Source organism: Aethina tumida, chromosome 3 (assembly GCF_024364675.1).
Source record: "Aethina tumida isolate Nest 87 chromosome 3, icAetTumi1.1, whole genome shotgun sequence".
Lineage (NCBI taxonomy): Eukaryota > Metazoa > Arthropoda > Insecta > Coleoptera > Nitidulidae > Aethina > Aethina tumida.
This window is the reverse complement of record NC_065437.1, coordinates 9,492,842-9,518,998: the sequence shown is the minus strand read 5'-3', so window position 1 is coordinate 9,518,998 and position 26,157 is coordinate 9,492,842. Positions and strand designations below refer to the sequence as shown.

At 33.0% G+C, this 26,157-nt stretch overlaps 3 protein-coding genes across 6 annotated transcripts; 1 reads left to right on the top strand and 2 right to left on the bottom strand.

Moving 5' to 3' along the window:
- The first annotated feature begins 305 nt into the window (after positions 1-305).
- On the top strand, positions 306-2,533 carry LOC109608551 (T-complex protein 1 subunit theta). The gene is made up of 5 exons (XM_020024991.2): positions 306-465; positions 561-837; positions 900-1,762; positions 1,820-2,035; positions 2,092-2,533. Exons 1-5 carry the CDS (start codon positions 406-408, stop codon positions 2,308-2,310), a joined length of 1,635 nt encoding a protein of 544 aa, XP_019880550.1. The 5' UTR covers positions 306-405; the 3' UTR covers positions 2,311-2,533.
- A 1,305-nt stretch (positions 2,534-3,838) lies between these two features.
- Positions 3,839-8,735, bottom strand: LOC109608619 (OTU domain-containing protein 4). Its single transcript, XM_020025124.2, has 9 exons — positions 8,633-8,735; positions 8,185-8,314; positions 7,946-8,133; positions 7,737-7,891; positions 6,734-7,006; positions 6,447-6,675; positions 6,164-6,341; positions 4,828-5,158; positions 3,839-4,769 (listed from the first exon to the last, which is right to left on the bottom strand). The coding sequence occupies exons 1-9, from the start codon at positions 8,653-8,655 to the stop codon at positions 4,243-4,245; spliced, it is 2,034 nt and encodes a 677-aa protein (XP_019880683.2). The 5' UTR covers positions 8,656-8,735; the 3' UTR covers positions 3,839-4,242.
- Positions 8,736-9,885: 1,150 nt separating this feature from the next.
- Positions 9,886-22,687, bottom strand: LOC109608609 (thymosin beta). Of its 4 annotated transcripts, XM_020025103.2 has the most exons (6): positions 22,500-22,676; positions 14,360-14,513; positions 11,622-11,735; positions 10,784-10,897; positions 10,439-10,552; positions 9,886-10,290 (listed from the first exon to the last, which is right to left on the bottom strand). In XM_020025103.2, exons 2-6 carry the CDS (start codon positions 14,511-14,513, stop codon positions 10,151-10,153), a joined length of 636 nt encoding a protein of 211 aa, XP_019880662.1. In that variant the 5' UTR covers positions 22,500-22,676; the 3' UTR covers positions 9,886-10,150. The 4 variants fall into 4 exon arrangements, with proteins under 4 accessions (XP_019880662.1, XP_019880660.1, XP_019880659.1 ...); XM_020025101.2 differs by lacking the exon at positions 10,439-10,552 and having other exon boundaries at positions 22,500-22,687; XM_020025100.2 differs by lacking the exon at positions 11,622-11,735 and having other exon boundaries at positions 22,500-22,672.
- Positions 22,688-26,157: the final 3,470 nt, after the last annotated feature.

The following is a 26,157-nucleotide window of genomic DNA, read 5'->3' as shown; positions in this document are numbered from 1 at the left end:
ACACTGCTATGGAAATTTTGTAGTTTGTTTTGAATAGTTTCATCATCTTTTAGGTCACCAAAATCAGTTATTTTTGAAATTTCCATTTTCTTCTAATGAGGTTTCCCCAGTTAATGTTGTATGAATTATGAGTTACACAAACTGAAGAACTTTGTTTATTATGTGGAGGTTAAATTATTTATGAAACTTGGTTAGAATTCTTCTGCTTCGCAATGTTTTCATTTTTCAATATAAAAGTCCCTAGAAATAGTTATGAAAATTTTGGTGGAATTTTAGTGCTTAAGTTTCGCAACCTGACTTTGTTACTCACATGCAGTCATTCATTTGTCTATTCTAGAATAGTGTCAACATTTGTGCTTAAAAAATCAATTTTTGAGTGAAGTAAACAGCAATTCCATCAGAAAAATGGCTCTCCACGTCCCTAAAGCACCAGGCTTCTCGCAAATGTTAAAAGATGGTGCAAGGGTAAGTTAAATTGTCTGATATTCACCACTTGGTTGACATGTGGTCTGTGGGAGTTGTTGCCGGTTTCTTAAATACGAAAATTTTGACATTTTCAGCACTATTCCGGATTAGAAGAGGCTGTGATTAGAAACATCAACGCCTGCAAAGAGTTTGCACAGTCTGTCAAGTCTGCTTATGGTCCAAATGGCATGAACAAAATGATCATAAATCATATTGAAAAGCAATTTGTAACCAGTGATGCTGCCACAATCATCAGGGAACTGGATGTTGAACATCCTGCTGCCAAACTCATGATCTTGGCAAGTCAGATGCAAGATGCTGAAGTTGGAGATGGAACCAACTTTGTCATTGTATTGGCTGGTGCTTTGTTAGGTATGAATACATTTAAAATTTAAATATAGTTAATTTAACATACTTGTATGTATTTATTATAGAATGCTCTGAGGAACTAATTAGGTTGGGTGTAACACCCACTGAAATCGCCGAAGGTTATGAAAAGGCCCTTGAAAAGTGCCTGGAAATCCTTCCATCTTTGGTGGTTACTGAAGTAAAAGACTATAGAAACATCCCAGATGTAGTAAAAGGAATCCGCACATCCATCCAATCGAAACAATATGGCAATGAGGATTTCTTGTCTGAACTTGTTGCCAAAGCCTGTGTTTCAATCCTACCTGAACAAACTACATTCAATGTAGACAATGTTAGGGTGTCAAAGATTTTGGGTTCTGGCTTGTATGCCTCTTCTGTAGTGCAAGGTATGGTGTTCAAACGTCATGTTGAAGGTGAAGTTACAAATGCCACCAAAGCCAAAGTTGCTATCTACAGCTGTGCTGTTGATATTATGCAAACAGAGACCAAAGGCACAGTTTTGATTAAAACTGCTGATGAACTTGTCAACTTCAGCAGGGGAGAGGAGAATCTCCTAGAATTGCAGATAAAAGCAATCGCTGAAACCGGCGCCAAAGTTATTGTTGCTGGGGCCAAGTTTGGAGACATGGCTCTTCACTACATCAACAAATACAACCTTATGGCTGTTAGGTTGAACTCCAAATTTGATTTAAGAAGACTGGCCAAAACTGTTAGTGCAACAGTTCTTCCAAGGTTGACTCCGCCCACACCTCAAGAATTGGGCTACTGCGACATCGTAACTGTTGAAGAATTGGGCGACACTCCCATTGTAGTTTTCAAATTGGAGAGCAAGGAATCGCGTATTTCCACCATTGTAGTTCGTGGCGCTACTGATAACTACATGGATGACATTGAGAGAGCCATTGACGATGGCGTCAACACATTTAAAGTATGTTCGTCGTGTAATTGCCAACATATGCGTTTACATTATTATTTCTTTTTTCAGTGTTTATCCAGAGATGGAAGGTGCGTCCCAGGAGCTGGAGCTACAGAAGCTGAACTGGCAGTGCAGCTCACCAAATATGCAGACACTCTGCCTGGTTTGGAACAGTATGCTGTTAGGAAGTTTGCTACGGCCCTCGAAGGTTTCCCCAAATCTCTCGCCGACAACAGCGGACACCGATCCACGGAACTGTTGGCCAAAGTACTTCAGGCACATCAGGTACTTAATTTTGTTTTTAAGCGTTTTCTAAATACTAAAGGTATTATTTTCATCAGGACGGTGATAAGACAGTGGGTGTCGACATTGAAAAGCCAAACGAGATTTGCAACGCGGTAGAAAAGGGTATTTTGGACTTGTACAACTGCAAATACTGGGGCTTGAAGTACGCAGTTGGGGCGGCCGCCACTATTTTGAGAGTGGATCAAATCATCATGGCCAAGCGGGCAGGTGGTCCCAAGCCGCGTAATCCTGCGCAGAGTGATGACGAATCTTGATTTATTTATATGCTTTACCATTTTTTTAAATTACTAAAATTTTATAACCGTTCACTTTATTTATATTGGTGCAAAATTACGGCAATTCTTCGAATGTTAATGTAGTTGTTGATAAAGTTTTGAATCAGTCAAAATATGATCATTTAACTGGAGAATTGAGTAATCATCACAGTATTTCATTGTATCATCTTTACAATTTACTTAATAAATAACATTAACAATAGTATGTTTATTATTTATTATATTTTGTAAGATATTTCAAGATTTAAAAAATATATTTCAATATAATATTGATAAACAAGAATCAATAATGTATGTACCATCCAGGAAGATTTAACATAGTCTTAGGTCTACCAAAGATAGGAGGAGAGACCATCAGACGGGACGGGATATACCAGATACCATGCTCTTGTGGGAAAGTATACATCGGTACCATAAAACGTTCAACAGGGACTAGGATTAAGGAACATAGACGAAACTGCGTCCTAAGACTATCAGACAAGTCTGCTGCAGCTGAACATGCACTGTTAGATGGAAATCATAAAAAAAAATTCCAAGATACACAATTGCTTGCCTCGACAATTAGATATCACAAGAGAAAGATTAGGGAATCAATTGAAATCCATGAACATGGAAACGAATTCAACAGAAAAGAAGAAGCATTGAACCTTGATAAAATTTGGACACACCAGTGCTCAAAAACTCCAAAATCTCTGAGCAGATTAGAACGGCCAGCGAATAGAACGAAATCAGACCTCTGAAGAAGCTAGCCACTCGTGCTAACGAAACGCTAGGAAATAATTCCAACAACTATAGATATAAAAATTAATAAATAACATACTTTTTTGTCTTCTATCAGTGTGTCCAGTAGAACAATCAGACGTCGACTCAATAAACAAAACTTGTAAGGATATATTTCAGTAAAAAAACCATTGGTATGAAAAAATAAGACTAAAAGTTTACACAAAAATGTATTAATTATCCTACAGAGTTTTAGCGAAGGGTTTCTCCTCCTTGGTATTGTAGAGGACCATTACAAAAAAATATTAGTAAAATGAGGAATGAATGGAACCAATTGTTAACAATAATTTACCAGTTATTTTTGATATTTTAATAAAAAATAATTCTGTTTTAATTATCTATAAAATTGTCTCAAATTTATATTCCAAAAAAAACTAAAATTGTACCTTGCTAGGTTTTGCCAAATAAAATATAAAAAAAGAAAGAATTGACTTTGGTAAAAATGCTATTTGCTCATGTAACTTCTGTAAATAGTTTTTAGGTTTTTCTTCAGCAAAACGAAGTTATGCATTAAAAATAGCACGTCCAATACCACTCACTCTAAACATAGGTTTTAGTTGAAAAAAAAGTATTAAAGACATAGTTAATATGTAGTCACAAAATGTGTGAAAATTCATAAAAAATAGGTTGCTTTTCACGAAAGCAATTCCTCATTATGTGCTAACTGATCCTTAATAAAATGAAATGCATTTTATAGAAATATATTTATTAATATGAATCACAGTCATATTATAAAAGTAGTAACACGAAAATAAAGATAAATTCTGATAACACATATACAAAACAAATGTAAATTACATAGAAGTAATTTAGTTTACACAACATGTTTGACAAAAAATGTTAAAATTCACAATAAACTATAAGTCAAAAACTTAATATCCATCATAATGGTAAATAATATTCTGCAGATTCACAATATAAACAAAATTTTCAACAACAAACAAAATAGATATAAAACAACAAATTGTCATATTAAATAACAAATAAATCAAATTTTCTAAAAAAATAAAATATATATTCTAGAAATCTAACAACAAGAATAAAGATTGTATAGAATAATACTTAATAATCAATAAACAAAATATATAAACTTAGACTTGAGCATCCTGACGAAAAATCTACCTTTCCCTATTACTTTTGCACTGCTGATGCATTGCTAATCGGAGTGGTAGGAAAAACGAAACCCTGCGAGTTAATCTGCGCGGGATACCAAGTGGTCGGCGGCGTGGGCGGATACACGTATTGCCCGGGCGTCACATACTGCATATCCATGGGCGGCGGCGGCGGCGGCGGCGGATACAATATCGGCGTAGACGGCATCATCAAGTCGGTCATGTCGGAGGCCTGCGGCGGCGGGGCGGTGTATATCACCGGAGTGCCCGGAGCCATCTGAATCATCGGAGAGTACATGTCCATGTGGTGGGTCGAGGTGGTTAGCGAGGTGTTCAGTGTCGGACGTTCGGGGTGGTGGGACGGTTCCGGTTGGTGGTCCGCCTGGTTGTCGTTGTGGTGATAGTCCTTTGATTGCTTGGGTTCGTCCTGTTTCGGGTACGGCTCGGGTGGCGGAACCGGAGTGTCTGGCATCGGCCATACGCTGAAAGGGTTGTGGTTTGACATGTCAAAGGGGTGGTAGTTGTAGTAGTAGGCAAAATTCGGATCTGGAACGAATTAACAATGGTTCATCGTAAGTTTGGAGAACGTTGACATTTGATATACCGTAATATGACATGACGTCTGGGGTGACAGGAGCCGAAGCAACCATCGGTTTGACGGAGAAATTGAACACGTTGTGGGGTGTGGTGGGCGTCTGAGGCCAAATGAATGGGTCCGGTGTTGGCGTTAAATAGGGATGCCATTGTTGTTGGTTCCAATGCACCTTGTTCATGGAATCGAACGACGTCGTAGCTTCGGGTATTTCCGGAGGAGTTTGGCTAGAATTAATCGGTTCCTGGTGCACTTCCGCTGTGGTGGTGCTGGTCGCGGTGGTTGTGATGTTTGTGTCGTTCTGTATACGATAATTGGAAGAGCTCGTCGACGGTTGCATTTGCTAGAAGGTGTAGGACAAAAGTTTAGTAGCCTGATAAAAATTAAAAAAAAAAACAAGAACGATATTATTAAACGTTTGGTGAATATTTGTTAGGCTGGCGACATTATTATAGATAACTATGACTGATTGTTTCTTACCTTTTGTCATCCATCACATTTAAATACCTTATAAGTAAAATGAATTAATAAATACACGCAATTTTTTTCTTATTCTCATTATATTGCTGCAGGATACATACTTGTAATTTAGTATAAATAACAAAATTAGATGTCATTATTATGAGGTATTTTCCGAAAGTCACTTAGCTTACACATGCACGATGTTTAGTATCCTGGAACACGCCTTGAAGAATTATTTACGCAATCATCAAAAGTCGAAAGAGAGTCACATCCACAATTTAGAACTTGCGCAATACCAGAATTTAAAAATACTTCAAATTTCTAGATCTTAGCGATGCCCGCAGATTTAATACTTCGTAGTATGAGGATTATTTCGTGTATGGATGAAGTGGCTTTCTGCCTGCTTCTTTAGATCAGGGTCCAAAATATGAATGGTTCTTCCTTTCAACTTCCATCAGCGAAAATTTCTTTACTTCAAAGCGCCGTTTCCGACTTCAAGTTTCTGAATTTCTATTTGTAATAGTTGCCCGTTCTTCATGATATGTTTGGTAAATTTTATTCATTATTTTAACTTGAAATTTTCACTAGTACGTCTGTATAGGGGAACGTTTTGAATATAAATGATTTGCTTTAACATTGTTCTTAGTTACATAGTTACTTAGATACCAGATAAATAAATCATTTGTTTTACAAACAATCTTGATAAAAATTAATTAAATTTTATCTTGCCTACTAGTTTCTATAATTGAAATTTTGATGAAATAATAATTTCATGTCCGATATTCCTTGAGATTATTTCTAATAATATAATATTAATATTATCAATAAAACCACCCAATAACAAATGTTAGCAGCCTAATTATAGTTTTTGAATGATTCTACTTACTAGAGGAATGCCTACGAAGGCGCTGACGTTCTCGGGCGCTTCAGAGGTGGGGACAGGCGTGCTGCTCTCGCTGCAGCTTTTGGTGCGACGCTTGTCCTTGTTACGCCTTTTGGCGTTTTTAGTTTGCTTCTCCGGCATGGGTGGAGGCGACGGAGTGATCACCAAGTTCTTAGAGAACCTACAAGTATGTCTATTATTCGTTTAATGATTATATTTATTTATAATTTCATCTATAATAATGTCATATTGTTAAATAAACAAAAATGGAACTGACAAGAAATACCTGTAAGGTAGTGGCCACGGTTTGGCATCATCCTCAGGCGACAGATCCGAATATCTGACCGTCCGTTTCTCAGCCAGTTTTATTACGTACACCACGCACATATTTTTTTCCTTGATTATTTCTTGAATATAACACTCATAATTCTCGCTTGTGTGGCGGTCTTTAAAGACGCATCTTGTACCCAGGATCAGCTTGTCGTCTCCGTAGTACCAGTCTCCCAATCTCAACTCTGCGAATTACAAGAAACGTCACCTTCCCAATTTTATTGTAAAAGAAATAAAATTTACCCCGACGAACTTCGCCCCAAGAATCGTACTCGATGTTTCGGTAAATGGTCGGGTCCAAAGCTTTGGCCACCTTGAAGGGAAAGGGGGCGGTATTGGCCGGAATGACTTCTTGGATGACCTCGATGCTTTCTTCCGAATTGAGGTCCGATTTCGGCTCCTTTTTAATTTCAGATTGCATGACTACGGCGGTTTTTTCATACAGCATCGAGTTAACTATTTCGTCCACGTGAGAAATGTTGAACACTTCTTCATACAGAATTTTGTACACAATCGCTGCAAACATGAAAATAATAATAATTTTGAAGAGAAAAAGAAAACATGAACAATTTAAAGAAAATAATTAAATTATGGCTTTATTATTTAGCTTTCTTATATTAGATTTGTAGGTTTGTAATACATATTAATATTTTAAACACTAACAATTAGTATGAAGAATTTGATTATTACATACATGAAAGTAAACTTTGAACATTTTAGAGTATAGAACTCCCAATAGATGTTACTAACAATATTGTATGCATGAAATTAAACTTTTAACCTTTTGGAATATACAACTTCCTCCGGATGTTATTAACAATTAGTTTATTAGTTTCAGATTCAGAATTTGATTATTACATAAATACAAATAAACTTTGAATATTTTAGGGTATATAACTCCCTCTGGATATTAATAACAATTAATATATTGATTTTAGTGTAAAAAATTTGATTATTACATACATGAAAGTCAAGTTTGAATCTTTTACAGCATAGAGCTCCCTCTGGATGTTTTTGAGACATTACCTTCTTTTATCCTATAGGGGTAAAACGGGTAAATCCGGACAGTGTACAGAGTGCAAACAACCAACAAAAATACTAGTTAATAACACATTTATATACAAAACAAATATTCTTAAATGATAATGATGATAAATAGATTATCATCTTTGTCAATTTAGAAGTTTCTTCAGTGAAACATTTTCTGTTATTTTTATTAACTGTTAAATGAAATTAATGTACTTACATTGACAAAAGCCAGCTGTCAGAATGTGTTCTTTATGGTAAATTACATCATAGTGATCATCATCCATGGCACACAAAAGCAATGGATTTGATGAACCCAAATTTGTGACCTCCATAATATCATGCTGAAGGGCATCAAAGATGAGAACATCTCGACTAAAAGCACACACATGAATAAGATTACTTCCAACCATACAGAGGATAACTCACTTATATTTTCTTGAAATAATTTGTATTTCAATATTGCCACAGATTACCATGTGCTTTTCTAACTTATCCAAGTGTTTGTACCAGTTACCCTCGTCAATATTCATAAACTGAAACTCATGGTAGTTTTCCCTGGCATAAATCAAGCACTCCTTCCTCACCCTCTCATGGTATACCTGACAGTCGAACAACTACAGAAACACAATGTAGCAATGTTTTAAATAGTTTTTAGGATAGAATACCTGTTCGCTGACCGCCCTAAATAAACACGTTTCGTCGTACGCCACGTTCTTTCTGTAGTACCCCAAATTGTCCAGCCAATTGTCCAACGTACCCGGACATTTGCCCTTTTTCGGCTGCTTTGTACCCATTCTGAAGTCGTGATTATTTCATTAACAAAGGGCGAACACACACGTGCACCATAACTCGGCGACGGGGAGCGCAAAAAATTGGGTGAAAAAGTTTGAAACTGCGTGTGCATATAATTTAACGGACACCTCATCGGATTTGCATCGCATCCGAAACCAATGAATAAAGACTGATTCAATGAAAAGAGTAATAAGTGTGTTTTAGGAAAAAAACGCCCGTTAGGCGTTAAGAACAAAAGAACTACTGATTGACCGGAACGTGACACAAAGGGACTCATTTATTACGAGTTTACAAGTTTATAAATATAAAACTGATACCTACTGATTGAATCTGTTGGCACGCATTTTGCATGCATAAAAGTAACAATTAGTGAACACAAGTCGAAGTGACACCCCGTTTTATACGCGTCTAAGACCGAAAACGGTTTAACCATGGAATAACCGGCGAATTTCAGGAACTGTCATATGTTTTTTAATGCAAGTTTCAAATTTATAGTTAAAATAATGATAATCGGCGACTTTTTTACATTACTAACATTAACAATATACGAAAATTCCACAATGAAGGAGTTTGTCAACTAATAATTAATATGAATATTAAGTGAAGTTCTTAAGGTACATTAATAAATAATTACTCAGTTAATAATAAGCCCACTAATCTACAATAAAGGTGTTTAAACATAAATTACAAAGAACATGAATTTCTCTCTCCTTGGGAAATATCACAGTGTGCACAAGTTGCTTAATGATATTTTATAATACTTATAATAATACGAAATTAATATTAATATTAATAATATTAATTTGTTGATACATTTATTTTAAAAACTATTTTAGATAGTTAATATACCTATCGAAAAGCATTTGACCCTACTGAGTTTTGAGAGAGATATCATGTATGACAGAGGCAGTAAAAATCTCCCACTAGGAGGCAAAATTGCAGATTTTTATTGTCCCTGTCGTATCTGATATATCTCTCAAAATACAGTTAGATCAAATGCTTTTCAATCAGTATACAAATAGTGTAAGAAGTTACTACTTTCTATAAAAATATATTAAATTGCATAATACATATCTCAAAATAACACTGTATAAAAAAGTATTTTATCATATAGAGAGTATAATTCATTTTTGTTTGTATAGTGCAGTTAATTAACATTGATATTTCTAACAACTTGGGAGGCCACAAAATTTGTATTTCTGAATTTATAGAGATAACTACTGGACAGTTAAAGTCTACTTCATAGTGAAATTGTTTAACTGTCTCTGCCATGCATGATGTTTCTCTCAAAATTCAGTAGCATCAAAGTCTTTCCAATCAGAATATTCGTTAAAAATTCATAAGAATTTGTTATTAGATATTTACATTGGTCTAATTTAAACAGTTTTTATTACATACTTCACAAGTAGTACATTGTTACAAAGACAGTTTTATTATATTTTAAACTGAATCTGGTTAAAATATCAAAAACCTAACAATTTTAATTGATTGACTAGATAAAGAATATAATTTTGAGTCTAACAACATTAACTTTATTATTGTAGTTATTAGAGATTTGTGCAAATAAAACAAAATTTTCAAATTTTGTAGACAATTTAATGAAGCACCATAATTCATGCAAATCATAATTTATAATAAAAATTAAAAAATGATATACATATAGATAAGTACAAAATATCGATTATATATTAGTATCAAATATGATGAAATATGCGCAAAGATAACCGAACAACTTCAATTCATCTGCGTCAAAAATTTAATATTTCATAAATAGGTATATCGTATATAAAAGTATAAAACAATACAAAAAGTGGGCGTGATATTTTCAATGAGCCGGATTCAAGCGCTCTTTTCCTGATCGATGATCTCCTTGGTTGGCAGCGGGTTCTTTTCGCAGGTCTGGGCGTGTTTCAATTTGCTGCTGTCGAAGTTCTCGATACCCGAAATCAACTGTCTCTGGCCCTTTTCCTGCTCGATAACTGCAAAATCGAACAATCATTAACAACTGCTTCCACAACAATAAACTGTGTTTTATTATTACTGTGACTATTTGACAAAACTGTAACGATTAGATACTACAATAAACAATTTTAAAAACATAATTGTGTGGTGTATATTGTAATTTACCTTGACTGTCGGGCAAAACGATTTTCTCAGCGGTTTCTGTGTGTTTCATGGATGATTTGTCGAATTGCTCGACACCGTGTATCAGGTTTTGGAGTGTTTTCTCTTGCTGCACAGCTAACATGCAATTGGCAAAGCATTACAATCATGCAACAACGTTTATTTATGTATTTGTGGCAATTTCTAACGTAAAAGTCTTGAATATTAACCAAACAAGAAACAATTAATGTTTATTCTAACATGTTCACATTATGGTAGTTACTGTTGTTACAAAAACATAAAATATAATAAGGCATTCGGTGCAATAAATGGTGCAAGCATATGAATATAATATGTCAAGTAAATTACCTTCTTTATCAGGCAGAGGGTTTTTCTCTTGAGTCTCTGTATGTTTCAACTTGCTGGTGTCAAAATGTTCAATTCCAGCAATTAAAGCTCTTTCAGTCTTTTCAGCCGCCACATCTGAAATTAATAAAATACACATTAACAATAATGTTTATGAATGTTGTTCAATTCCAGCGTTATTTTTTATTTACAATTACAGTTGTAACTATATCCCTAACAAGGTGAAAATATTTTATTGTATGTATTAAAACATGGGGGCCAGGGCAGGTGAATAGGACCAAACGAAAACAGCCCAATGTTTTCGAAATTAGACTTAGTTAATTTACATTATGATCTTCCTTTCTAAAGTAGTTTAAATTCTTCTAATAATAACAATAGGTTAAACTTTGTTATATTTGTATTTATTTTTATTGTATTAAGATAAATGATGTATTTTGTTGTAATGTACAATAAATAATTCATAATAAAAATGTTTTAATTTCAGAGTTTATTTCTGGTAATACTCAGAACACCTAGTAATTATATACAAATTAATTTGAATTTGAAATTATTCCCGCCATTTTTGTCAAATGTTAAATACAAGAAACTGTAAAGCTGACATCTATTGAATAAATTAAACACTACAAACCAATTTTTCATCCAATGTTATTTCCCATTTTTAATAAGAGGTGGATGTTCTGTGTATTAAACCAAGTCTTTAAGCGAACATTAACGCCGGTAACTTTTATTAACCGCCGTAACAAATATTTTAATTAAATGTTAAATTAGTAGAAGCGTGAAAGCTGAAGCGAGTTACTCTAAGTCAGTTCGCATCAATACCAGGTTATTCGCTCCGTTTTACCTTCGGCATTCGGTAACACGATCTTCTCTTTAGTGTCAGTGCGTTTCAGGGAGGACGGTTTGAAATTCTCCACCCCGGCGATCAGCTCGTTGTGCGTTCGTTCTTGTGCCACGTCTAAATCATGCAAACAAAAAGTTGCACAACAATCATCAAAAATATTAATTGCAAACGACGTCGAATTCCTTTCAGAACACTCCGGAATGTTGAATATGCATAAAACGATTGTTTTTGTTGTTAATTAAGTGCGTCGTCAAATAAAATGTTTGTTCAAGTGGTGATTCACTTTATAAATGTTAATGTTTGCAAAAGTTTTGTATATTTAATTATTATATTATATATTATATATATAGTTATACCGTTTGATTCGGCTGAATTTTGAGAGAGACATCATGGACGACAGACAGAATAAGCCTGCAAATTTACTGTACCACTAGTGGGACTCTTTTATTGTCTCTGTTGTGCACGATGTCTCTCAAAATTCAGTAGGATCGGAGGCTTTCCAATTGGTATATAAAATTAGACATCATTTTATAAAAATAGTAAAATATTCCACTTGTTGAGTTGCAGGATTATTAGCATTTTTATCTGAGCCCACATAATTTATGTGGGTCTTTACAAACTTGTAATTATGTTACATTTGCCACATTTCAACAATTATAACTAAAACGACTAGTCAGAGAATTCGCACACGTTGTAGGTCAAAAAGAAAACACGTAATGCAACTGACACGTCTATTTATAAACAACGCAAAATAAACTAATTATATACATAAGTGGCGTTTCAGACTAATTCGGTATTGGATAAATACTGTTGAATTTTAATTTATAAACACTTCAACTGACTAATACTTTTTCGTACATTGGCACCAGATTAGGGAATAACCGATTCACATTTGTCATATTATTGGCTAAGTTTAACGGACTATTTATTTATAAATGAAGGGTAACGAGATGGAAATAAAAGAAAGTACACGTATGAAATCAATTATTCAAAAATGAACTTTCCTTGTAGTTCCTTAAATGTAATAATCCGCTCCTTTGATAGCATTAAACTAAACTATATACAGTTTCGCCTCGACGTTCCAATCAAGTTGATTTCCGTGTCGACGTTGTTTAAGTCAAATAAGGAAGCGAACACTTTTTATGATCGCCTCTCAAACGAGTCCAGGAAGATGTAATCTATATGACTCTAGAATCCAATCGCCATAATTGGATAAATTGATTTTCTGTTCGATGTTTTTTAACAAATTAATAATATTCGTCGGCATTAGATCAATTTAAAACAAGGTGAACGTTTTAAATATAGAAGAATGTATACATACAATTAGTTATTAACGGGACGTTTTTGTAAAAAAGTTAGATGAATGTAAAAAGTGTCAATAAATTTTTTCACATACAGTATTGGCTTTAAAAACATATAAGTTACTGTCGCACTGTATATGCAAATCTAATATAATTTATACCAATTATGAACACTTTGTATACAAATATATCGGTGAATATTTCTTGTATTAAAAATAATTCTGTTAGTTACAAATCAAAAAACTAAATATTCAGCTGGCAAAAAGTAGAGTAACTTTTTACTAAATTTTACAGTATACACCAAAGTTAACTGAGTTAATGTAATGCTTCGTGGAAAGAAATTATTTCCTGAATTAAAATTGCGGATTGTATCGTTCTTTCAATCTGATAAGAGAAAAATCAATATAGATCAATTGTAACACGTGTTTTACAACAATTTTCAAGATTTGGTGATGCGGAAGGAAAAAATAAAACTGGACGAGCAAGTAAGACTCTAAAAAAGATCCTTTTCTGAGTTCCAGCAAAATAAAAGGTCTACTTGAGACACAACTTGGAATTAATGTTTTTTCAACAAGATAATAACCCGATAACACCCAATAACACTTTAAAATATTTGAAGCAGTGAATTGGCCATGTCAATTTCCCGATCTAAACTCCATTGAAAACTTATGGGAGATAGAGAACAACAAAAAAAAGACACAAAGAGTATAATATATAATCAGCAAGATTCATATTATTGACAATCTGTTGCTTTCCATGAAAAAAAGCTGTTTGGAAGTTCTTTATAATAATTGGAATTTTACAATATATAGGTATAAAATTAATTAAAATACTAATTAGAAATTATTTGTAGTCATAAAATTTTAAATAGCATAAGTTGCTCTACTTTTTGCCAGCCCAAAACAAATAATCGTCAGTAAAATTAAACACTACTTTTTTATTGTTTAACTATGTAATTGTACATTTTTTGAACATAACCAATATAAAATTTATATGAATTTTAAAAAAGTTGCTCTACTTTCTGCGAATACTGTACTTTAATATCTTGTATCTTGTGATGTCAATCGTTCTTACATTTTAGAACATTCTTGACCACAATTATCATCTGATAATTTGGTATGATTGTTGCAATTATAATTGGAATGCTTTAATAAGACGCAATTAAATCGAAATATCCGTGATTTGTATAAAAGTAAAATTTAATCAGATAATCGTCTAATTAGAAAGTTATTTTATAAAAAAAATTAATCCCGTGATTTATTAATTAATAATTCTAGACACAAGTCCGAGACGGTAAAGGCATTCGAGTCGGATGTTATTAGTCATCATGATTTTGTCGGGGACGACACAAGTTGAATTCTCCAACAAAGAAAAACAAACAATGTATGGTAAAAGACATACATAATCAGCCAGAAATTTTTAACATTAAACAGTTACCTTCTGCGGAAGGGAGGACGATTTTCTCCTGGGTGTCGGCAGTTTTGAGGTTCGTCGATTTGAAACCCTCCAGTTCGCTCTTGAGGTTGCCGGCCACACGTGGGAGGTCCTTGAGAGCGGGGGCGGCGGGAGCAACGGGAATTTCGCAAGACATCTAAAAAATAATGAACAATGTAACATAGTTTAACCGTGTTTCGCAGCGAATAAGTAAACGAAGTAAACTTTCAGACATTGTACGAACTTGAACGAAAAAACATAAAATAATCATAAAATTTAACTGTTTCTTAATTTGTATGTGTGTAATAAACTTGTTCAATTAACAGACTTCCACATGAAAACGAGCATCTCATAAAAAATTAATGAAGACTGTAAAGCAGAACACGATTTTGCATTTTATAATAACAAAATAGTTCATGTCTATAGTTGTTCGGATTTATTGGTCGACGTTTGTTGGAATTATTTCCTGATATTTGGCTAGCACGAGTGGCTAGCGTCTTCAGAGATCTGACTTGGTTTGTGTCACTTTGACATCTGATTGACAATTTAGACAACTAATGTTCTAGAAATTTCCTGATGTTCATTGGCAGTTCTTATCTGCTTAGAGATTTTGGTATGTTTGACCACTGTGTCCATATTTTATCAAGGTTCAATGCTTCTTCTTTTCTGCTGAAGTTATTTCCGTGTTTATGGAGGCAAGCAATTGTGTATCTTGGAATTTTATCTTATGATTTCCATCTAACAGTGCAGGTTCAGCTACAGCGGACTTGTCTGATTGTCCCAGGATGCAGTTTCGTTTGTGTTCCTTAATCCTAGCCCTTATTAAACGTTTTGTGGTACCGATGTATACTTTCCCGCAAGAGCATGGTATGCGGTATATCCCAGAAGCTGTTTGATGATCTCTTTTATCTTTGGCAAATCTGAGACTGTGTTAAACCTTCCTTGTTGGTATAAAAACAATATGCATGCTATGTTTTAATAAGATTGTTCCAATTCTATCGGTGACTTTACATATATATGGGAGAAAAGCTTTGCCAATCGTGGGCACACTAGGTGGATCTTTATTATTAGTATTGTTTTTCCAAGTGTTCTTGTTCTTCAGTGAGGTGGTGTGTGGCACATATCCTTCTAGCTCGTTCGGTTAGTGTTTTGATGTTCCCTTGTTTTTGACTAGGATGATGCTTAAATAGTTTATGTAGATGATATCGATCGGTGTGTAGGTTTTCGGTATACAGTGTGGTCTAAATGTTCACCCACTCTTTTTACTAAGACATCCAAAGAAGGTATATGTTCTCCTTCTCCAATTCCATTGTGAATTTGATATTGTTATGTTGAGAGTTTAGGTGTTTTAGAAAGTATCATCAACGTAACGGTACCAAACGGACGGTTTGTGTTTGGAAGTCTTAATGGCTTTTTGATCAAACTTTTCCATAAAGAAATTTGCAATCACTGGACTAAGAGGACTGCCCATTGCTAATCCTTCAGTCTGTTCGTAGAAATTGTTGTTCCAAACGAAATAGTTTTCAGTAAGGCATGTACGGAAAAGATCCACTATATCTGGAGGGAATATTGGAATAAATGTCCATAAAGCCACAATTATTGAGGCTTGAAAGCTTATTTTTGACATACACATTAACTAAGGACTATTTTGTAAGGAGCCATTTTTAGTAATAACAATTTTGTAATTTTATATTTCTTGAAACACCAATAACTGTTATTTTCAATAAAACACCGTGTATATTTTTAAATTCTAACTAAATGTCGATAAAACTACAACTGTTGATGCTGGAAAGTATATTTTATACAGGGTGTTCATTACTTACATTTAATTTTGTACTATTTGAAACATAATCAACTTGGTAATTTTAAATGGAACACTATTAATATTTTAGCATAATTAAATTGAATTTTAAAAATCCTCCCCTTTGATATAAGCAATAAACAAAAATGAATATTAACAGAGATTTTACCAAGGTTTGTAAAATATTTTTAAAACGTTTGTTTCATGTGAATATAAATTATTTCAAAACTATTTTGTGGTAATTATATTATAAAACTTATTTTCGAATTTCTTACGATTTATAATATTATATTAAACTTTTTTAGAAAATTGCATCAAAGATGGAAGATATTCATAATTAATAATTTTTGTTTATAATTTGTGCACAATTTATTTTACATCATTTCTAATTACAGATTTAAAATCGTTTATCTGTTTTCAAGGTCTCATCTCAATAAAATTAAAGCGTAATTATTGAAAACACTAAACAGAAAACGTACAGAAAGTAAAAGAAAAAATAAATAAATAGACGAAGAACTTCCTGACATTAAAACAAGACACAGGCTCGTTTTAACGAAATTCGATAAGAACATCCGCTGTATTTGTGTTGGAAGGCGAAGTTGACTCACTGCAGTAGGTGACCAACACAAACTCGTTTTTGATATCATTCCCAAAGTTAAATCGTCCAAGTGACTGATACCTTAAAATATGCCTCCTTTGTGTTCGTTCGTTTATTGTTGTACGAATATTTTTTTCACCGATAATCGACTTATCATGACTGTAAATTAGGATTTTTCTTCATTGACTATGCAAGCGGCACAAGGTCCGATTTATTGGATTTATTGGATGTGGATGATGATTCATCTAACGCACCATTTGTGAATAATTGACTGACTTTCTTTCGCACTGGCTGACTGATTCAATGCCGTTAATTGTCGGTTTAATTTGGTACGTGGTTATTTTCCTTTGGATTTGAAAAAATGGGACACGTCGGAATGTATAAAAATAATATTGATAAAGCACAAGGGAATGAACTTTAAATGTAAACATATTGTTTGCGAATAAACGGTGAGTATTTCAATGTGTTGATATGCAAAAGTTTCACTTTGTTGCATCTCTGTTCTGAAAATGATTAAACAAACTTGTGGTTGTGGTGTTATGTGATTTCTTTGAAAACCCAACGGAAGAAAGAGGAATGTTTCACAAAAACAAGATTTAAATTGACTTCATACCTCCTTCTAAATATCAATTATATCAATTATAATTGTTTATTTCAGCAAACTAAAGTTTGTCACCCCTTTTTTTATTAATATTGAACAATAGACCACCCATAACTTAACTACTGCAGTACGAAGAACGATAGAATATTAACAAATACATAATAGGTCTCTTCAGTGCCATAATACAATAATTATCTGCTTGTCCATAACAATACGAAAGATAAACATTAATTTTTCTTTAATGAACTCATTAGTATACAATACAATTTCAGAGGACGTAGAAATATAATTAAAAAATGTACGTTTCTTCCAACATTCAGATATTCACTTAACGTCTCGCGTTCATGGTTAAGCATCGGTTCTTCAGTCGCCAGCTGGCGTCTTGAAAAGAGGGCAGAAAACATGTGGTATACCGGCAATTAAGCTCGGAAAGTCAAATGCTTGGCAAAAAACAACTCGTAACTAACGTAACTAATTTGAATAAATTAGCGGACGTGATTTTTTCCCCAAGTGTATTTCGATTATCTTGGAAATTTCGTTGTGGCACAATATGATATGTGTCTGTGCCAAATTTTACAGACAACTTCCTTTCCCACGTCTGTGTTTTTGTGGAGAAAACAACCGTTTTAAAACGTTTGGCACAAGATCCACTTTTGATTCTTCACCGCTAAACCAGATAATCATCGAAATTATTTCATACAATGCAAATATGTAAGCAAACCCATTGTGTCGGTTATTTAGAGCGTTCTAACTGTAATGGAAAGTACTGTTTTCTGTGAAAATTAAACAAATATGTTAGGCGAAATTTGTGACCAGCTCACACCAATTTAACTAAGTATACAATATTGACCTTCGGAGAAACAAACGAAAGAGGTTGACAAGTGGACTTCCTTAATGTGATGCACAGTTTATTTTATAAAATGTAATTGCCGTTATTATGGTCTTTACCACTGGTAGTCTGCCATATATGTAGCAAATAACGTTTCGGTCTAATGGCTGGATTCTTGGCTGGTCTGTTAGCAAACCTTAAAAAATCGTTAATCAGTCTTAAGGAAGCGTGTCCGGAATCGTTTTTAATTAGTGTTGGGTTTAATTCGATGGAAAAAATCCTCGAGATTATGTTGGAATAATATTAGTAGGTCGTTAAAAACTGTTGTGATCGTGTCTATGAACTGTGTGAATCATCAACCACGAGAAATAATCAAACTTGGAATGAGTTAGACGTTTTAACTACTCTTTTATATTTTTACATATTGCTGAGTAACTATTTTGTTGTAAATGATTATTTCCATATCTACCGTTGATAGAGTTTATTGGTCGACGTTTGTATCCGTTGGAGACTTCAAACTACCAAAACTTTTGAAAAAAAAAAAATGTATTACTTAAAACCACTGAATTAATTGAAAAATTATTGATGTTTCAAGAGGCACAATTATAATGCAAATACGAACACCCTGTACAACATTTTGAATTATTATTTTATTAACAATTTCATGTAGAATTAAAAATATACGGGGTGTTTGATTGAAAAAAAAGTTATTCATGTTTCAAGAAGCACAGATATAATGTAAATAACGAATAGCCTGTACAAAATTTTGAATTATTAATAGTGGCTCCTTATAAGATGATTCTTGATTAACATGTGTGCCAAAAATAAACTTTCCAGCATCAACATTTGTGGTTTTATAGACCATCAATTTGTGAAAATTTGGAATTGAAAATTGATTAGAAAAGTAGTAAATTCAAGTTGCTATAAAAATTTCTCCATAAACTTGTAATGAATAATTAAGATGAATCACCCTATATGTAGAATATTAATGAATAAATTTCTGATGACAATAACAATGATTGTTTCTAACGTTAAATCGCTGGCACAACAATAACAATTTATATAGATATTAGAATCGTTCACATAACAATAAAACGCGTCGAACAAAACAATACGGCACAAGAAAACATTGACCAAGACAAGTGTGAATGTCGTGTCGCATACAGAACGAGCCGTTCCCAATTAAAATTCCACATGAGGAGTCTGCGACTCGCACACGCTCGCCGACGACACTTTTCCCTTGCGACAGCGGGGAAACGGTCAATTTCCATTGGAAAATCGACGCACGACCGTTCCGTTTGTCCAGTCTTCCCACGGGACGCCCACGATGAGACGGACGAGATGCATACGTGCACCGGACTCCTCTCAAGGCTGGTGGAAAAAGTGGGTTATGGTTGTCGTCGTCGGCAATGCCATGTGCACCGGGTTATTAAATTGAACACTTCGTGCGGCGTTGCCGTGGACGAAGAATCGCCATAAAAAATGTATTATGTACATATTCCACATTTGGAGATCTATGTACCTATTTTGGTGTTGGTTAATTTCTTAATTTTGTGTTGTTAAAATTCGTCAGGTTGTACACGTTTTGTTGGTGTTATTGTTTCAATAATTCATGTGGTGGCAGGAATGTGGGCTGCAACATTGCGAATCAGGTGCTTTGTAGCCCTTCCATAAGTTTATTGTAATTCTACGAGAACTATTCAAACTTTCTGTTTCCAATAAATTCAGAAAAAACAACGCTTAATATTCAGTTGATTAATAAAAAAAGCAATGAAATTACATTTTTCAAATTATTAAATCCTCCAGGAGAAGGATTTAAATGCTCTAGTTTCAATAAAATGAAGAAGGAAGAACAAAATTCTGTTAAATAAAAAATGAACGAAATTCAATTTTAAAGATTAATGGGTGTAAATATTAAAAATAGTCCACATAAACACAATTCTTCAGGATTCAAATTGTCTAAATAAAATAAGGAAAAAACATTGAACTTTTGGTAAACAAAAGAAGAACGAAATTCCATTTTTAAAATTAATGAGTGTAAATATTAATTGTTAAAAATATGCCACATGAACAAAATTCTTTATTTTCAATAAAATAGAGAACAAGAAATTAAAATTCTGTTCAATAAAAAAAAATTACATTTTTAAAATTTATGAGTGTAAATATTAATTGTTAAAAATAGTAAAAATAAACAGAATTCTTTGACAAATTAACGGTAATCTTCCAAGAAAGGAATAGAAATTCTTTACTTTCAATAAAATAGGGAACTAGAAATTAAAATTCTAGTGAACAAAAAAAAAAAGAATGAAATTCCGTTTTTAAAATTAATGAGTGTAAATAATTATTGTTTAAAATAATTTACATAAACATAATTCTTTGATAAATTAATTGAAATTTTCCAAGAAAAGGATGGAAATTCTTTACTTTTAATAAAATAGGGAATAAGAAATTAAAATTCCGGTGAATATAAAAAAGAATGAAATTCCATTTTTAAAATTGTGTAGTGTAAATATTTATTGTTAAACATAGTCCACATGAACTGAATTCTCTACTTTCAATAAAATAAATAAAAAGGGAATTAAAATTCTGGTAAACAAGAAAGGAACGAAATTCCGATTTAAAAATCAATGGATGTAAAAACTGATTGTTAAAAATAGTTTACATAGACATAATTGATTGATAAATTAATTGTAATCTTTCCAGAGAAAGATTCAAATTCTCTCTTTCAATAAAATAAGGAAGAAATAATTAAAATATTGATTGATCAAAAAAGGATGATATTTTTAAAATTAATGACTAAATATTTATTAAGAAAAATTCTTCGATAAGGTGATAATTCAACTGTATATTTTAAAAATTGTTCAGTACCTTATTTTATTTACATAAACTTGAAAATAGTGACTTGTATATTTTGATACATCATTTTAGCAACAACAAATTATTTATTTTAGATAAAATTCGTATATGTTGATTTAAATATGGCTTTTCCGTCTCATATCTTGTTCAAACATCTTAGTAAAATGCTTTTATTATTTATTATAGGGAAAATCAATAATCCATAGAAGAATTTGTTCGTATATTTAAATAATATTAAAAATTTAACTTATGGCAACAAGGCAAGAAAACCTGATCAATGTTTATCAGCGGCGAAGAAGAAAGTTACGAATTGGCGCTTGTGCGTTTCTTGTCGACAACTCAATTCCATATACGGGTAAGTAGGTAACTTAGAAAAATTGCCGGCTTTGAATCACCAATCGTTTAGCCAGATGAAATCTGATTTTGTTCCATACTTAACACAACAGTATCTTTTTGTCGATTACCAAATTGAACACCTCCAATGACAAGTATCCAGAGAAATTATTTTTGTTAATGTTCCAGTGTTTGAATCGTAACATACAAGACATAAGCTAGGAGATTAATTAAACAAAAATAATTAGGTTTAGGTTGTTTTAACATAGCGTGAATTAACTAACTGTTGGACTAATTAGGATGAGTGTTGTTTGAAGTGCATTGACTCCTCTTAAAATATTTAAATTCTCGATTCTAATTATGCTGAATTTTTATCCTGTTTAAATACAATTAATAATTATTTACGGTCATTAATATAAAGTTTGAAGTGCAGAAACTATTTTTTAGATTAAAAAGCTTAATGATTTAACTGGTGTGATATGTAATCACACACAAAGGAAATGACATCACATAAAAGGCGGGCCACTAAGATAAGAACATGTTCCTTCAAGAAATGAATGGCTCACTTCATTTTACAAATTATTTCCTGCACAAAGGTCCAACCAATTTACAAGTTATACGTTTGCCAACCAAATGATTGAGGGTCTGTTCAAAAAGCCCCCTTAAAAAATTCACAATTCATAAAACATTAGGGAACATCCCCTAGTTTTATTACCGACAGATCGATGAACGGCGGCCCCCCAACTCCGAACGGTTGGACAGCAGGACGTCGAATTTATTATTCAATTAATTTAAAATCGCCGGCCCATCGTTATTCAACAGTGGCAGGTGCATTTCCGCCACAACTTCCGTCCGCACATTCTTCCCATTGTTACAACAGAAACGTTTCACCAACAGAGGTTTTTGCAGCGGACAAGAAAATGTGGCCGGCTTAAAAAATCGGTGTCGTCGGTGCGCCGCTACTGTTATCGAAAAGTAACACAATGCAGGAACGCATCTGCATGTGTGCGTCGTGTGAAAAAAATTGCACAGTTGCCGAAAACCGCACCCTAAATTAAAATGCATCGGCCGGTCCGACGTGCCCACCCACTAAACGACCATAAACCCAGAGATGGAGAATCTTACCTCGTATGTGGTGTCGGTTCGGCGTCGGACTGCTTGAAAATTCGGCTTTCGAAGCGGCTGAACTAACTGTACAACTTGTACTGTGTATGTGGACAAACCGGCAAGACGGACCAGCTGATTGTGCGGCGCACTTGGAACGAGAACTCGATTCGGAATGAATGTCGGCGCAGCGCCGGCTGCTGCGGAGGGCCTCCTGCTTTTGGCGTTGGGGTGGGACTGTGACTCATGAGGCTTACTAACGCCACGATGGCGGTTTTCTCTGTCTACGTGCGAATGTTCGGTCCCCTTGTCTACGATATCCCCAAATAGATTGATTTAGTGCCACGACTATTTTGGGTTTTTGCAAGGAATATTTTCAATGAACTTGAAGAACGTGAAGATTTATCGTTCGAATCAGACTTTTTATATTTACGAAACATAAACATGATTAATAAATTAACCTTATTCATAACATTTTTATAAGGGGCAAACATTTGAAAAATTGCTACTTTTACATATTTTGATTGATAGTCTTTACCTTTAAAAATACTGAAATTTCAAAGGAATACCTCAAATAGATTTTGAGTTACTGCCTTCTAAAAAATAGTCCCTTAACACTCAAGAAAGTTACGTTTACCATGGAGATTAACAGTCTTTTTGTTCAGGCTGTAATGATGCAACTCATGGATATTGTATTATTCAGTTTCTTTCAGATTTTTTATGCAATTAGCAATTTAGTGGCTGTGATTTGCCTTCTGGGTATCGGAATAAACGGAGTTAAACCGACGAGATGCCTCGAAAGGAGGTCGATCGTCTCAAAGAAGAGCTTAGACAGCCCATAATGTATGTAATCTTGGCAGGTCAAAAATCATCGATTCAAAATTCAACACTTCTTTCAAAACATTACCATTTTGTTAAATTACAATCATTACCCATAAATATCTTAGTTTTAATAATACAAATGAAAATTAATGAATTTTATGTAAATATTTTATTCTTGTGTGTTATATCATGTGATAATTTTTAAATAAAACAAGTTTAAATAATTTTAACTGCGTTGTTTCATTCGAGGAAATAATTCAATAAATTATATATTATTTTGTTTTGCAGATAATTCATTTTTGTTTAATAAATAAATTGTGATTTGTGAAGATTATATGTCACATAAAACTAATTTAAATTTATCTTGGCAGTTTTGAGTACAAAAATTTAAGATTTTAATTACTCGAAACCTAACATACCAAAGAACAATCCGTCATTGTTATCACGTAGCTGATAAATAGTTTAATTATCCGTTACCAATTGCGAATAATGAATATAGTTTATAAATACGGTTGTTGGTTTCCAGAATATACAAATACTTCTTCCAACCGCAAAGTTCACGCAGATTAAAATTCCTTATTAAATTTTTTCCGGATAATTCCCTATTCTAGTCCAAGTATTAGTCGAATCCAAAATCAGACAGGATGTACCAATTAAAATGTAGATATTTATGTCGATCGACCTTCGTAGAACTAAAATTAAATTTCGTAACAAAGGACACTCGAAATCCATCCAACAAGAGACCCAAAAAGAACAGGAGGGAAGACATGAATAATTGAACTTCGTCCGGGATCTCATTTATTAACACTTGGAAGGGTTGGTTATTTGGGGGTGTCAACAAGTAATCCATTCATAAACAGTCCGCGTTTCGGAGAACGATGAGTAATGTAGGGATTGTTTTATTGGTTTTGTCCCCGTTTGTGTTCGGAGCAACCCTCTGGTTTGGTGCAGTTTAATTAAGTGAGAATATTTTTTAAACATTCGATACCGATCAGAATTTTTTGACCTTAGGTTTTGATTTAAAATAAAAAATATGTGGACGTGTAAGGTTTATAGTATTGGCAGAAAGTAGAGCAACTTTTTTAAATAAATACCAACAGATGATCAATAATATTTGGATCCATATTTTGCCAGACCTCTTGCAGAACCATGAATAAATTTTGCTGATTACTATACTCTTTGTGTCTTATTTCGTTGTTCACTATCTCCCATAAGTTTTCAATGGAGTTTAGATCAGGAAATTGACATGGGCAGACATGTTTTGGTGACATATTTTTATCTGAATACGGTACCATGTTGTTTCTCAATATTTCTTTATACATAAAATATCCAAGATACCCTCTATTCAAAAGAGAGGACCTCAAATCCCAAAGAGCCCCCTTGTAGTAATCTATATCTTACGGTTCTTGAAGAAACATTAATTCCAACATTGTCCACCCTCATTACGACACAAGATTAAGACTGAATTAAAATGTGGTTGTAAACAACATTCTGCCTTCAGTTTTTCTAGTCCAGTTACCTCGTAGTAAATAGTTTCATCTATATTTAATTTAATTAAAATATATTATTTAATCAAAAAATATTTAAAACAGCACATCATATATAATTTCTGTGAGTAGATATATTATAAAATGATTTAAAAACTATTAACGTCTGTTGTAACTTGTGAACGATATAAAATTTCCCAAATCAGTATATATTAGGAAGCTAAATAAAATAGATCTTTTAGTGAGTATTTTCTTACCTTACTAATGACAAAACTTCTATTTATTCAAATACATTTGATAGGAAAAATGCGTCCATAAATTATACATTTAAAACTTTAGAACCTTATAAATCTGCAACCCAGAAAACATGAACCAACGTATTATGTACTGTAAATTATAAATGGAAACAAGCACATATTCGATTGGTGTCTAGACTTTCCACATAATGTATTGGTGGTTGCCATGTGCAAATAATGGTAACTGTCTCGAGTTTCAACTTATTTCTACAAAATCAATTCAATTTAGTTGCAAAAAAATTTTAATTCATTATTTCATTCACCCTTCAGAATGTTTTAAAATCAACCTTCCTCCTTAGGATTCAGGCCATCTGTATAAAATATTTCACTGCCCACACCCCATTTTATACTGTAAAAATATTTCTTTTTCATATACAGAGTAGCTCATTTGAAAACAGGACTTAAAATTTGTATTTTACGCTCGATTGTATAATACTGCAATTTTTTTATGACATCTAACTTGAGCACTAGATTAAGCACCCTCTAAAATGATTCAAATTCCGGTAATATTGCAGAATCAGCGACTTTAAGTAACATTTCCTAGAGATGCGTCGCACTTCTTGTACAGTTTACAGTACAGTGTTGCCGCTTTGTAATTGAATTATTGTTAAAATAGTTGATTACTTTTTTTATTTTTTTAGTAAAAAGTAAAGTAAATTCTTTCTTCTGGTACTTACATTCTTAATTTTTTGGTATGCTCATTTAATATATTTTACTTTATAGATTATTTTCATTTTTAAAACACCATATTTTTATTCCTTTGGTAAGATCATTTTTAATTTATTGGTAGTCATTTATTAAGTTTTTTTACTTTATAGATTATTTGGGTGCTGTATTTCTAAAACATTATATTTTTATTATTACCATTATTTTTTTGGTAAGTACAATCTTAATTTATTTTACTATATGGATAATTGTATTGTATTCAATAAAAAACTTAATTTTATTCTTTTTTAACTTATATCCATTTTATTGATAAATTTTATTTATTTATTTATATGGAGAAATAAATATAAACATCGCAATGTATTTTTGAGTATTTTAAATTGTATAAGGGAGCCATACCCACTGGAA

Bases quoted from the DNA above. Each gene is read 5' to 3' on its own strand.
- LOC109608551 (XM_020024991.2), top strand. From the start codon at position 406: ATGGCTCTCCACGTCCCTAAAGCACCAGGCTTCTCGCAAATGTTAAAA. The intron at 838-899 runs GTATGAATACAT...TATTTATTATAG, and splicing joins ATTGGCTGGTGCTTTGTTAG to AATGCTCTGAGGAACTAATT. The intron at 1,763-1,819 runs GTATGTTCGTCG...TTCTTTTTTCAG, and splicing joins ATGGCGTCAACACATTTAAA to TGTTTATCCAGAGATGGAAG.
- LOC109608619 (XM_020025124.2), bottom strand. From the start codon at position 8,655: ATGCGTGCCAACAGATTCAATCA. The intron at 6,676-6,733 runs GTAAATTTTATT...TGTAATTCGCAG, and splicing joins TTGGGGCGAAGTTCGTCGGG to AGTTGAGATTGGGAGACTGG. The intron at 6,342-6,446 runs GTATTTCTTGTC...ACATACTTGTAG, and splicing joins CCGTGGCCACTACCTTACAG to GTTCTCTAAGAACTTGGTGA.
- LOC109608609 (XM_020025103.2), bottom strand. From the start codon at position 14,513: ATGTCTTGCGAAATTCCCGTTGCTCCCGCCGCCCCCGCTCTCAAGGAC. The intron at 11,736-14,359 runs GTAACTGTTTAA...TGCATGATTTAG, and splicing joins CGTCCTCCCTTCCGCAGAAG to ACGTGGCACAAGAACGAACG. The intron at 10,553-10,783 runs GTAATTTACTTG...ATTGCATGTTAG, and splicing joins CCCTCTGCCTGATAAAGAAG to CTGTGCAGCAAGAGAAAACA.